This window comes from Chelonoidis abingdonii, chromosome 4, assembly GCF_003597395.2.
Source record: "Chelonoidis abingdonii isolate Lonesome George chromosome 4, CheloAbing_2.0, whole genome shotgun sequence".
Taxonomy (NCBI): Eukaryota; Metazoa; Chordata; order Testudines; family Testudinidae; genus Chelonoidis; species Chelonoidis abingdonii.
In genome coordinates, this window is record NC_133772.1 from 94,898,562 (window position 1) to 94,913,609 (window position 15,048).

At 39.8% G+C, this 15,048-nt stretch overlaps 1 protein-coding gene across 1 annotated transcript in view; it reads right to left on the bottom strand.

Moving 5' to 3' along the window:
- Positions 1–15,048, bottom strand: part of RYR3 (ryanodine receptor 3) — a 663,207-nt gene that overhangs the window by 315,812 nt on the left and 332,347 nt on the right. Inside the window, 5 exon segments of the mRNA XM_075065483.1 lie at positions 5,819–5,921; positions 8,555–8,755; positions 9,299–10,100; positions 11,300–11,526; positions 13,407–13,493. Coding sequence (XP_074921584.1) covers positions 5,819–5,921; positions 8,555–8,755; positions 9,299–10,100; positions 11,300–11,526; positions 13,407–13,493 — 1,420 coding nt within the window.

Sequence of the window (15,048 nt, forward strand, 5' to 3'; positions counted from 1 at the left end):
GAATTGGATGGGGGAGTGGTTTCTGCTGCTGCATGTTAACAGGAAAGAAGCAGCACTGAACGGGATTTGCTTGGTATTTGGGAAAGGAGGACACTGTGTATATGAAGGCTGCAGAAGCCAAAAGACAATGGCTTACCATGGCTGCATGCAAGCTGAATTCTGCTGCCCGGACCTGCATCTGAGATCTCTAACACCAGAGCCGCAGGCACTCAATATTAAGATGCAAAATGGGACCTTGTAGTGAAATCACATGTGCTATGTAAGGTGAATAGCGTTGTTCACTGTGAAAGAGTATAATCATTGTTCTGTAAAATGTATCTTTTTAAAGATTTCTCTCCCTTTTTTACCTCCCTCATGCAGCTGCAAATTTTTCAAGCCCCCCTGCTCCATCCTGAAGGCTATCTCAGATAAGGCGGAGGAAAAAAAAGATGCGAAACGAAATGTTCTCGGAAATCATGGAAGTAACCCGCAATGAAAGAACTCATCTGAATGAGTGGAAGGACGTGGTATCAAATTACAGGAAAGATGCCAGTGAACGTGAGGACAGGAGGGATGCTCGAGATGAGAGATGGTGCCAGGAAGATCAGAGGTGTAGGCAGGAAGATATGCGGTGGTGGGATGCAATGTTGGGGCTGCTGAGTGATCAAACTGACATCCTCCGATGTCTGGTGAAGCTTCAGGAACAGCAGCAGGGTCACAGAGTGCTGCTGCAGCCCGTGTAACCACCCTCACCACTCACCATGTTCCACATCTTCCTCACCCAGATGTGTAAGAACGCGTGGGGGAAGGCTTCACACCCGCCCACTCTACCGCCGTGGACAGCCCAACCAAACGGCTGTCATTACTTTGAAATACTTTTAGTGGCCTTTTCCTTCCCTCCTATCCTCCTCTCGAACCACACCCGGGATATCTTGTCAGTTCTCTCCCTCTTTTTATAATGACTTTTTAATAAAGAATACATGATTTTTAAACAAGAGTGACTTTATTTCCTTAAGCAAGCTGTAATCGAAGGGGGAGGGTGGGTTGCTTACGGGGAATGAGTCAATCGGGGGGGGGTTCATCAAGGGGAAACAAACACAACAGTCACACCGTACCCTGGCCCGTGATGAAACTGGTTTTCAAAGCTTCTCTGATGCGCACCGCTTCGTGATGTGCTCTTCTAATCGCTCCGGTGTCTGGCTGCGCGTAGTCAGCAGCTAGGTGATTTGTCTCAGCCTCCCACCCGGCCATAAAGGTCTATCCCTTACTCTCACAGAGATTGTGGAGCACACAGCGAAGCAGGCTAGCGAGCAATAACAACAGGAGACATTGGTTGACATGAGGTCTGAGCCGACTGTAAGTAATGTGCACACGGCGCCTTTAAACGGCCCAAATGCAATCATCTGACCTACATTCTGCACATTGCTCACCTGTAGTTGAACACGCTCCTACTATGTCACGGCTTGCTGTGTATGATGTTCTACATGACCATGGCAATGCAAGGGGTAGGGTCTGGGTCACCTCAGGATAAACTACAGGCATTTCACTCCCAACTGTTATTTCTGGTCTCGTAAAGAAGTAATTCCCATTGCTGCACAGCTTTAAAAACAGACGTAAGCTGTTACCCTTGAAGCCGCGAGCGTCATGAACTCTTTCCCGGCACAACCCCACGTGGATGTTGGTGAAACATCCTTGTGATCCACCAGTGCTTGCAGCACCATTGGAAAAGTACCCCTTGCAGTTTACACGTACTGTGCCCCCGTGGTGCAACCGGTCCAAAGAATAGGGAGGATATGGTTTCAACATCCTAATCAGCCCCCCCCCAGTTTAGGGAATCCCATTGCGCACAAGCCATCACGTATGAACTGCACGTTTCCAGATCACAACCTTTTTGTAGCCAGCGGCAAGCCTTTAATGATTGCTTGGCTACTTGCGATCACAGCAGCCCCCACAATAAGGATTTGCCCAACTCCAAAATTGATTGACCCAACTGTACCACGGTACGCTATCTGGCAATTGCAATCTCCAGAGGGCTACGTGGCCACATCTTAAAATCCGCTTCTAAGCTACAGAGCTGCTCTCGATCTTAGTAAGTATGGATTTCGAGCGCCAGGGGAAAGCTGAGAAGGCCACAAAGTCCATGAAGAGGTCGACCCACAAGCATGCGCAAAGTTGGTCGCAAGACCCACTTGAAATGCCAACCGCAAAACTATGGCGGTCCCACAAGTCTTGTGCTTGTTTTCCGGGCCAATCTGGTGTTCAACCTGTAGAACCTGCCCATTAACAGAAGGAGGGTTCCCAAGCGCAGGGGGCCCGCAGTCTTGAGAGGGAATTCTGTGTTCCATAGTCCTCATCGCCCCTGGCCGACCTCCTCCTCACCTGGCTTTGCAGGTCCTGGTTCAGCATAGACTGCACGAGAATGCGCGAGGTGTTTACAACATCCATGATTGCAGTCTTGATCTGAGCAGGGTCCATGCTTGCTGTGCTATGGCGTTTGCACAGTTCACCCAGGAAAAAAGGCGCGAAACGGTTGTCTGCTGCTTTCACAGAGGGAGGGGTGAGGCTGTACCCAGAACCATCCACGACAATGTTTTCTGCCCCATCAGGCACTGGGATCTCAACCCAGAATTCCAAGCGGCGGCGGAGACTGTGGGAACTATGGGATAGCTACAGGATAGCTACCCACAGTGCAACGCTCCGGAAATTGATGCTAGCCTCGGTACATGGACGCACACTGCCGAATTAATGTGCTTAGTGTGGCCGCGTGCACTCGACTTTATACAATCTGTTTTACACAACTGGTTTATGTAAAATCGGAATAATCCTGCAGTGCAGACATACTCTCAGACTGGGAGTCAGTGTGGGGAGGGGAAGACAGACTGGATGAGGAGCTGGGAGAAAGTAACTAGGATTAGCTGGGCAAAGAGACTGGGATTGGATGTGGGAGGGGAAAAGAGGGAGTAAGAGAACCTAGAGGTGGAGACTAGGTTTGCCTGGCAAGGAGACTGTGGTTAGTATAAAAAGCCTGAGCACTGGAGACTGGAACTGGATAGGCAAAGAGTGGGACTGGAACAAGATGAGAGTGGGGGAAAGACAGGCCTGGGGCAAGGATAAATTGGATGACATGTAGTGCAGAAGGAGTCAAATCTGGGGGAAAGAGGCAGCAGGGTCTGCGTTCATTAGATCTACTCCCCTTCAGAGCCTGGAATGACCCAAGATTCCTGAGTTTCTCCAGATCTCTCTGAAACACGCTGCCAGTGCCCTATCTCCCTCTAATGTTGATCTGCAAAGAAGATTACAACCTACTACTTCTATCAGTTACCCTACTAATGGCAGAGTTCTGTGAAGTTCCAACTCTTAGGTTTCCAACTCTGCAGAGGAACATGTAGGTGCCAATAAGATATCACATGATGGAATTTCTGATTTTTCAGTTTGATTTTTAAAAAACCTAGGAAATTACACACAAACAGCTATGTGAAAAGAACAACTGTTAAGGTTGCAAAGTCAAGCACTCAAAAGTTAAGCAATGCCAGAAGTAAAGTTGCCTGTGTAACCTTCATTCAACTCATTTCTGTGTATGCATTATACTTTCCTCAATTACATTGTCATATACTATTTTTTCCTACTTAGCATTCTGAGAGTACTTAGCATTTCATACCACTTAATATGTTCAAAGCACTGCTCCCACTGACTTCAGTTGCATATGTGAGTGCTAAGCATTTTTGTAAATAACATCCCAGGGTCCCTAATCAGAAAATCAGGAGCACAAATGATTATCACCTGTGAAAAGTTTGGTATAAATGACTTGCCTAGCATCACACAGAGATAGAGTCCACTCCTCCAGAAAATCATTCAACTGATTTAACCATGAGATCATCCTTTCTCTTCCTACAATCCCCTGCCTCATTCATTACACACCTTCCAATCTCCTAGCGGAACCACTGCTACACAATCCACACTGTAGGCTATGTGTGCACTACATTTAAAAACTTGTAGCTGGACCTTGCCAGCTGCCTTACACTTACAGGACTCAGGTTTGCTGGGCTGCTTAATTGCCATGTAGATGTTCAAGCTTGGGCTCCAGCCTGAGCCCTGGGACTCCACAAGTGGGGAGGGTCCCAGAGCTCAGGCTCCAGCCTGAACCTGAATATCCACACCGCAATTAAGCCCAAGCCTTGTGAGCCTGAGTCGGCTGGCCAGCCATGGGTGTTTAATTGCAGTGCAGACATAGCCTTAGTGTGCAGATGGTGGAGTCCCCCTTTCTGTGCCAGAGGTTGCTCCTGGCTTGCACCACCAGAATTGGAGTCCTCTTGGACTATGACTGGAGGGACTGGGTGGATGCTCATGACGCTCAGCCAGCGCATGGAGTTATTCTTGTCATGTGGTCCAGGAGGTGATAGCAGCCTTGCCTCCTTCTCCTTCTCTTTTCTTCCTTGAGCAGGTCCTTTGGGAAACAGCTTCCCAGCCACCTCTCACTCCTGGCCCTCCAGAACTTGACTTCAGTCCCCTGCCCTGTGAGCCACCCTGGCCTCCCTGACACACATCCTACATCAGCTGAACAACATTCAGCCAGTCCTTCTCTGAACCATGCCCAGGAAAACATCTGTATGCACTTGTGCTTCATACAATTCACTTCCTCGCCCTTGTGTCTTGCCCTGACACCAAGTGGCAGGACCTGGTGCCACCAACCACCTGTTGCCTCTTTCAGCACTTGTAGAACCTCTCACTGAGGTTCTGGCTGCACTTCTCCCTGCACCTTCTGATTTTTACACATCCCATCTGTGGCCCCACAAGACCTCCTCCCACCACTGGCCAATACGGTCATCACACCAGGTGGAGAAAGCTAGAAGTGGGGTGTTCTGCAACTATAAGGCCTACATTCAATCTTTTGTTTGATCATGCCTCCAAACAGAGTTCCTCTGGCTGGTGTCTACTGCCTCCTCACAGCCTTTGAGGAGCAGTGGCGCTGTTGGAGTTCTCTGCTTAGTGTCCCCTTCAGATTCTTTGATTTTTGCCTTATGAACTTCACTCCCATCCTTGTTTTTAAATTTGTTGTCTCCACCATTCAATTGTGGCCCAGGTCCACTGGTACCTCCCTCTGGGTTAAGTGGGAGGGATATTAGATATGGGCAGGCTTAGGCCAACCACTTCCCGGTATTCACAACACAACTTATGCAACAAATGAAGCAGGTGTCCAACAAGTGAAGCAGAACCTTCACTACACAACCCTGATCCATCCTGAGAGCAGGCCCATTCTGTGAACTAAAGCAAGAGTCCTGTGGAAACAATAGTGTGTGCTCATGTAACTAAAGAATATATCATGACACATGCACACAAGGGGGGCAAATTAAAGTTGCACAGGCAACTTTAATTCTGACATTTCCTAACTTATGAAGCAAAACAAATAAAAAAGGTATGTGTCCTCCGTCCCCTGTGTAATATATAATTATGTCTAGCAGGTCAGTCTCCACTTACAGCTGTATGTCTAATTAATTTTTAGGGTATCCAGAACTACTTCCCTGGGGATTTTTTTTGTTATTTAAATTTAATTAATCACCATCATCTCCCTCCTTCTTTTTCTAACACCAGGGCTAGGAAAGGCTGAAAATTTAAATAATACATAATAAAATGTTCAATTCAACTAAAACATTACAATGGAAATAAACCATGACACACACTTTAGATACTTTTGGGACTTAGAAACTCCAAGAACAGTCATACAATACATAACACAACTAAAATAAGTACTTTATCTCTTCAAGATCTTGCTTGCCATGGAAAAGAATCAGAACTAAAACGTATAATGTTCAATCAGTGAAAAAAATAATTAGGCTCTCACCACAGTGAATTAGAAGATCATCGTGAAACTCATATAGCTCTTCCCGAATCTCCTCTGGACAGGGACAATCCTCTCTCAGTTGAAAATTTAGCAACATATTAATCTTTTAAGACAAAAATAAACCCAAATATTTAGGACTTCACAGGGGCCTACAGAGAATACAGTAATATAGGCATACTTTACTGTTACTTATTTACACTTGTTTCTCAAAAGAACTAACATAAAACATGCTTTTGGCAAAAGTAAATATGTCCTTATGGCAATATTTAAGCAATAGTGGCTTAATGATTTTAATTATGATTAGGGTTGTCAAGAGATTAATAAAATTAATCATGCTTAATTGCACTGTTAAACAATAATAGAATACCATTTATTTAAATGTTTTTGGATTTTTCTACATTTTCAATTATATTGATTTCAATTACAACACAGATACAAAGTGTACAGTGCTCATTTTATATTTATTTTTATTACAATTATTTGCACTGTAAAAACAAAAGAAATTGAATTTATCAATTCACCTAATACAAATACTGTAGTGCAATCTCTAGCATGAAAGTTGAATTTACAAATGTAGAATTATGTAAAAAAAAAACTGCATTCAAAAATAAAACAACGTAAAACTTTAAGGTCTACAGTCCACTCACTCCTACTTCTTGTTCAGCCAATTGCTCACACAAACAATTTTTTTACATTTGCAGGAGATAATGCTGCCCACTTCTTGTTTACAACGTCACCTAAAAGTGAGAACAGGCATTTGGCATGGCATTGTTGTAGCCAGCATCGCAAGATATTTACATATCAGATGAGCTAAAGATTCACATGCTTCAATCACCATTCCAGAAGACATGTCCATGCTGATGACTGATTCTGCTCAATAAAGATCCAAAGCAGTGCGAACCGACTCATGTTCATTTTCATCATCTGAGTCAGATGCCACCAGCAGAAGGTTGATTTTCTTTTTTGGTGGTTCGAGTTCTGTAGTTTCTGCATCAGAGTGTAGTTCTTTTAAGACATCTGAAAGCTTGCTCCACACCTTGTCCCTCTCAGATTTTGAAGGCACTTCAGATTCTTAAACTTGGGCTCGAGTGCTGTAGCTGTCTTTAGAAATCTGAATATTGGAATCCTTCTTTGTGTTTTGTCAAATCTGCGTGAAAGTGTCCTTAAATAAACAACATATGATGGTCATCATCCGAAGATTCTGAATAACACAAAATACATGGCAGAATGCAAGTAAAACCATGGAGTAGGAGACTAGAACCTTCTCCTCAGGGAATTCAGTAACAAATTTCATTACACTTTTTTTTTTTTTTTTTTTTAAAACAAGCATCTTCAGCATGGAAGTTTATAACCTCTGGAATGGTGGTGAAGCGATGAAGAGGCATATGACATATTTAGCATAATCTGGCTATAATCTTGCATTGCTGGCTACAAAAGTGCCACGCGAACACCTGTTCTCACTTTCAGGTGACATTGTAAATTAGAAGCGGGCAGCATTAGCTCCTATAAATGTAAACAAACTTGTTCCTCTTAGCAATTGGCTGCACAAGTAGGACTGAGTGGACTTTTAGGCTCTAAAGTTTATATTGTTTTGTTATGAAGTGCAGTTATGTAAAAAAGAAAATCTAAATTTGTAAGCTGCACTTTCACGATAAAGAGATTGCACTACAGTACTTGTATGAGGTGATTGAAAAATACTACTTTTGTTTGTCATTTTTACAGTGCAAGTATTTGTAATCAAAAGCAGTATAAAGTGAGCACTATACACTTGGTATTCTGTGTTGTAATTGATATAAATATATTTTAAAATGTAAAAAAATCCAAAAATATTTAATAAATTTCAGCTGGTATTCTACTGTTGAACAGTGCGATTAATTACAATTCATTTTTTAATTGTGATTAATTTTTTAAAGTTAATCACATAATTTAACTGCGATTAATCAACAGCCCACATTATGATTCATATAAAAAGATTCTCAACAGTAAAGAAAACTTTTAGAGGAGACATTAGCCAATTGTCTTGAAAAAGTAAACAAACATTTCCAAAGCCCCACATAAGTAAAACAGAAAAACCAAACTATCCAAAAAGTATCTCAATAACAAACCTGATGCCTGCTAATTTTTGCATACATCTCTAATGCAGTACAAACAAAAATTATGAAGCAAGTTACAGGTAAATTAATTGACTCTGGCTGGTGTTTCATAGGTTTCCAACAAATCAGAATATTTTTCTCTCTCTCCTTGAATTCTCCAACCCCACCCAAAAACTGAAGAACTACTTTTAGAAATGGAAAAGTCTGTTGGTTACAAGCTAAGTCCATTTTCATGCATACCAATTGTACTTGCAAAGCAAAAACTGGTAGGTTCACGCAGCTCTATTCAGGGGTCTAAGGTCAATATTTTCAAATGTACGTGTGAAAGTTAAGTTCTTAGATACAAATTTAGTCACTTCTATAAAAGTTGCCTGATTTTCAAAAATGTTGACTGCCTGTAGTCTCTCTTAACTTCACCACTTTAAAAAATTAGGCAGACGTTAAGTATGGATATAGGATCCTAAATTCGGGAACTTAGGTTTGAAAATTTTGTCTTGTAACACCTTGTGGCAACCTAATAAGCTATTAAATATGATGTCCAATCTCTCCTACAATCAAAATTCTAGTTTAGGAATAAGACAGTTCTACCTCTTCCTTTCCACACTTATCACACTTTAAAAAATCCTCCTGTCCTTTATTTTACCTGTTCTTGAGGGGGAGAGCGAAACTCCTTTGTCTTCTTGGCAGTCAAAGCAGCAGACATGTTTAATGCTTGCATGAGTTCATTGTACCTGTATTTCTGATTATATTGCAGCTTTGAGACATAATTGTCTGCAAATGATACAATAGCTTCCACCCTGTGTCGCAGCTCACAGTCACAGAAATAATTGAGTAGCTCACACATCTAACATGAAAAAAATAGAGGAGATTTAAACATCTTAATTGAGAATCTAAACCATAAACTCTAAAATGAAAGAATAACAATGGACACTATACACTAATCTGAACGGCTCTTCTATTTGCCAGGCAATAAAAATGAGAATAATAAATGTATTTCTTTTTTCCACTAACTCTGATTTTTAACAAGTAATAATAAATAATAAATATATACAGATATTGTATTATTATGATCTATAACAATATTTTGCATTTATACACTGCCTTTCATTGAACGCTGTCAAAGTGCTTTATAAATGTTTCTTCTCTCCCATAACGTGCATGTTAAGTACCTTGCATGTGAACATTAGACCCATTTTGCCTTCAGAGGAGCAGAGATACAAATAGATTAAGTGATTTGCTCAAGGTCACATAGTAAGTCAATGATGGAGCCAGGGCTAGAACCTGGGAGTCCTGAATTCCAGGTTACTGGCTGCAAACATTAGGCAACATACCCTATCCTTGTTTCATCAATATTACATTAGATATACGTTTACTTTAAAATGGCCACCTGGAGTTTAACAGATTCAGGTAATCTTGTCTGCAGTAAGCCTTTCATTGACGGTTTAGTTTCCTTTAATGCCTCTTCCCCAGCTTCCACAGCTTTTTCTTCAATCTGTGTAACTTCCTCCTTCTCTGTTTTCTCTTCTGTTTCTTCCTTGGGGTCTCCAAACACGTTGGGATCAATAAGGAGTAAAATCTGCTTCACATCATCATCACCAAAAATCCCCATTACAAGTAAAGTTCCTATAAGTTTAAGAACAGGAACAAACTGGAATTCAACTTTCCCTCCAACAGGATCTCTGATATGAACACCACTATAGTGTACTGCCTCTGTCAGCATGCTTATGGCCTTGGTTTTGAGTATCTCAAGTGGTATCTCTGGACTGGGCTTCTGATGTTCTTCACTGGCCGCAATGAAACAAGGAGTAGAAAAATTAAAACCTGGTTTCAAACAAGTGCTAAGCCCAGCTCCTGGTAACCCATGTCTCTTTGATTCGTCAGGATATAATTCAATTTTTCTAGTTTCATCTGTAATTGGAATGATAAATTCATTGTTCATCATAAGCTTGGCTTCTTTGGCACGTTCCAAATGAATACTGATAAGTAGATCATAGAATCCAGCGCGTAAGAGTCCAGGTAAATATTGATTATCTATTGTGTAAAATAACTGAGATAGGTCCACATGGCTACAAAGTGCATAAGCAACTCTATTATTACCCAGTGCACAAACTGAGCTATAGAGTTTTAAAGTGTGGTAGTGGAATTGCAGCAAATCTTCTTGTTCACATAGCTCCAATATATCAACACACCTGTTGTGGAATACAAAGAAACATGACAGTAAACATCATAAATGAGCTTTATCTTATTAAATACATCCACAAACAGATTGGGCGGGGGGAAATAGGAATAATGGTATAATGAGTTAAAGGATAAGGTTTTGATCAGTTCTGCTTTAGACCACACATTCACTTTAGTACCTAATAATCGCTATGTCCATATCACCTAACCAGCAAGTGACAATTTACTGGTCATAGTAATGATTAGAAGTCCCTAGTAAGGAGAGGACAGATACTGAAATAAAAGGAATATGGCAGGTAAGTTATCTAATATATGGAGAAGCTTCCAGAGCACCTGAGTACCCATTCAATATTAATTTTCAAAAGACAATATTTTACTTTAAAGGTCCAAAACACTTCAGTAACATCATCATAATATACAGTGGTTTTGGAGCCTTCCTGAAGAATACTATAGTATTTTTTGATAAAGTACACTACATTTAGCTCTTTTTCTTGAACCAAATTTCACTAAAATTGACCTACCAAAAGCAGAAATATGGTTAAAAAACTACATTTTTGCACAGGCTTCCTTCCATATCTTTTCACTTTTGTTGTCTGATATCTTTATAAAAGGATCAAGTTATGCATATTAGAATATCAAATAAAACAGCCAAAACTACATTATTGTAACTATGAAGATAAAATTGAACATCCAGTACAATTTAGAGGGAGTTTAGCTTTCTAAAATATTATTTCAATCAAGAATATGCAGTTTAATTAGTGTAAAACTGAAGTAGATTATAGGAAAATATTAAAAACTTTTTAAACAATACAAAGAAGCAGAATTACAGCATTTGCATGTAATTTATATTTGTGTTTTGAATAGGGTGAAGATTTAATCCAAAGTATTTTAAAAGGTCTATCTTTATCTTTTAATGAAACAAAATCAGATATTCTCTTAATGGCTGTAAAGGATTCTATCTTACCTACAGTAAAGTGATCAAATGGCATCAGAATGATTCAGCTTTTAATATCTATTTGAATCATATATATAATGGATGTTAGTTATAGTAAATGAGATCAGAAATTCTAAATGACTGTCAACATAATTCAGACTATAGCCTGACTTTACTCCTAGGCATAGAGGACGCTCCTCTGAAAGAGGGACCTCAGTCAGCTACCCCTACATATTTCCTTCACAAGAAAACCACTGTGGTTCTCTCCAAATGTACCTGTTCTCCTCTGGAATATGAAGTGCCATCATTTGCAGTGGCTCCAGACACTGCACTACCCAACCATGGCGTTCGCTGATACGCTCAGTCTCTACCTTCAGGAAGCTGTTAGGCATTCTGCTCCAGAGAACAGGTGTAATTGTTTGCACATCAAGGCGTGGGGGGCACTGAGAAATGGGATTTCTCTCTTCACTTTTAAAGACTGCTGCTGATAAAGGCATGGTGTTCTGCAATAAATACATTGAAAAATTAAAAAGAAAATATTTTAAATTGTTTACCAACCTCTTATGGCACAAATATTATCATGTGTAATAGTTTAACATACACAAATACACACTCTTAAATATGTGGCTTCTGTATAACAGTAATTATTTTTCACTAGTCACTGGGAGACTCCGACTGAATATTACAGAAATTTATAAATTTGCAAATAAGCAAACAAACTCAACTTTAAAGATATCAAGTGTACTTAATTTATTTTGACAAATGTAGTTTTGTTTCAGAACATGGTCCATCTTGCTCAATATCCTGTCTATGACAGTAGCGTGTTCCAGAACATAAGGAAGAGCATAAGGAACAGAGCAATTACGGAGTGATCCACACACCTTCCCCTCATGACTTCTGGTAGTCAAAAGATTAGGGTTGCCCATGCTTGGGATTGCATCCCTGATCATCTTGGCCAAAAGCCATTGATGGATCTATCTTCCATGAACTTATCCTGTTCTTTTTTAAACCCAGTTATTTTTTTGGCCATCGCACCATCCCATAGCAATCCACAGTTTATCTATATGTTGGGTGAAAAAGTATTTTCTCTTGTTTGTATTAAACCTGCTACCTATTAATTTCCTTAGGTGACCTCTGATTTTTAATATTGTGGGAAAAGATAATTAGCACTTCTCTATTTACTTTTTCCATACCATTCATGATTTTATAGACCTCTATTGTATTTCCCCTTAGTTGTTTCTTTTCTAAACTGAACAGCTCTAATCTTTTTAGTTTCTCCTCGCACAGGAGTGTTCCATAATTTTGATAATATTTGCTGCCCTTCTCTGAACCTTTTCCAGTTCCACTATATCCTTTGTTCAGATGAGGCAAGCAGAACTTGACACAGGATTCAAGATGTAGGTGCACAATGGATTTATAAAGTGGCATTACAATATTTTCTGTCTTCTTTTCTATCCTTTTCCTAATTGTTAAGTTACTGTTAGCCTTTTAGACCACTGCTGCACATTATACAGAAGATTTCAGAGAACAATCTGCAGTGACTCAGAGATCTCTTTCTTGGGTGGTTGCACCTAATTTAGAATCCATTGTTGTATCTGTATAGTTGGGATTATTTTTTTCTAATATACATTACTTTGCACTTATTAATGTTGAATTTCATCTACCATTTTGTTGCCCAGTCATCCGTTTGTTTGTTTTTTAAATCACTCTAACTCCTGGTTTGGACTTAACTAGCTTGAATAATTTTGTATCATCTACAAACTTTGCCACTTCGCTGTTCACCCCATTTTCCAGATCATTAATGAATATACAGAACAGCACAGATCCCAGTATAGATCCCTGGGGGACCCTGCTGTTCACCTCTTTCCATTGTGAAAACTGACCAATTATTCCAACCCTTTGTTTCCCGTCTTTTAGCTACTGATGAGCTACTGATCCATGAGAGGACCTTCCCTCATTAGCTCATGGCTATTTAGTTTCTTAAGAACCTTTGGTGAGGGACCTCATCAAAGGCTTTCTAAAATCCAAGTACACTATATTCACTGGATCACCCTTATGCACATCCTTAAAGAATTCTAAGAGATTGTTGAGGCATGCGTTCCCTTTACAGAAGCCATGTTGACTCTTCTCCAACCAACCGTGTTTGTCTGTGTGTCTGAAAATTCTGTTCTTTACTATAGTTTCTACCAATTTGTCCCATACTGAAATTAGGCTCACTGGACTATTTTAATTATTATAATTTGCCCTTGTATAATAGCAAATGTATGTGTTTTGTAAAAGTAATTAAGTTTTAACAATACAAGGATCTCACTACCAGGCTTTTCTGTGAGAGTTACCAGGTTTAAAATAGCAACATTTATTGATAGAAAACAATTAACAATACCTTTAATTTACCAAGTTCAAAATGAAACAAATTTGTGCTCGTAGGTTGTATAAAAACTGCTGGAAATAATTTTGTGGCTGGTTCAACCTGAAAAAATAGATTTATCACAATTAAAAAGGCATCAATCACTTACCAGTTTATGTCAATATATACACTATACTGCACAAGGGATTACATTGCCCATCAGAGACCAAACTATAGCTTGCCCTGTACTGTACAGTATACCCCAATCCTTCAAACACTTATGCACATATTTCATGTTAAGCATCTAAGTGTCCCCCATCAAAGTCAAGGGGACCATTCATGAATTTAAAGGTAAGCATGTAGGTAAATGCTTGCAGGATCAAGGTATATATGCACAGTGTATACTATAAAGTCATATGTAATGTCTCAGCTATTCTATGATAAACTGCAGCTCGAGCAGAAGAGGTTATTACAAACCAAGATGAAGAAAAAAGAAATATCTATTAGTTTATGGGTTCTCAATCTGGGAAAGAGCTTTGAAATCAAAATTAGGTAAAACTATTTGAATTTAGACTTTTTTGTTTGGAAAAAAGAGGAACTGGGGGTGAAATTCTGTGCAGGAGGGTTGGCTAAAATGGCTTTAACTCACCTCTCCGACCTCTCAATTCTAGGCAGCTTTGGGGGCCAGAGTCACCCCAATGTATTTTAGACTGCCCTGGAGGCCTATCTAAGTTAAGACCAACTCTATGGGCAACTGCATTATCCAGTATCTTTTCAGCACTGTGTGCTGAGGCCCTGACCCCAACATGCCTCTCCCACCCCAGCACTTGCCCTATACCAAGACTTGTGATAGAATCCGTTGAAAGCAGCTTTATGTCTGTCTACCTCAGTTCTTGTGCCAGAGGAATCTTCCCCTGGCAAGATATGGGGATTTTAGAGTGCCCTTATCCCTACTCTGGCCCCTTTATGCTAGGTAAATTCTAATTTGATATGAACTAAACTTCAATGCCATCATTTTGTAAGGGGAAAGAAATGAGGGGAAATGTATCATTTAGCCAGGGTAATGTAAAGTTCTGTTTCATATTAGGATTATCTATAGTGAGTTAACAATTTCTCACACAAATACCAAAGGCATAAAAGCTATTATAACTTTTGGAGAACTTGGAATTAACTATTTCCAATTAGATATAGCATTTGTGCCTAGCCCTGACTGGTCACAAGGTATCACACCTTAAAACTGTGACATCGTAATTTACAGAGAAACTTGTATAGAAATTTTTTTATTACTTAAAAATTTTCTCTTCTTCCATCTCTATATTTAGATTCCTAGGACTTTACACACAGGAAAAAGTACCAATTTGTTTTTAAGACCCCTCTAAAAATTTTCTCAAGAATTTTTCTGTAAAGTAAGTGGAAAAACAAATGACCATGTGGAATGGGATATAGTTTTATAGTATTTCATTTGGTATGTCCTTCTAATTAATTCACTAATGAGTAAAAAAAACATTTATACCACATCACTGAATATTTCATGTAATATGCATGTACGCTACACATGCCACGTACGTGCAGTTAGTGTATTAGATATGCTGTGTATCATTGTAAAGTGTCACAAGCTAAAAAGTGTGGCAAACTGCTGAAAGCTGCAGAATTGTGCATTGCAAGTTCTGTAGGTCAC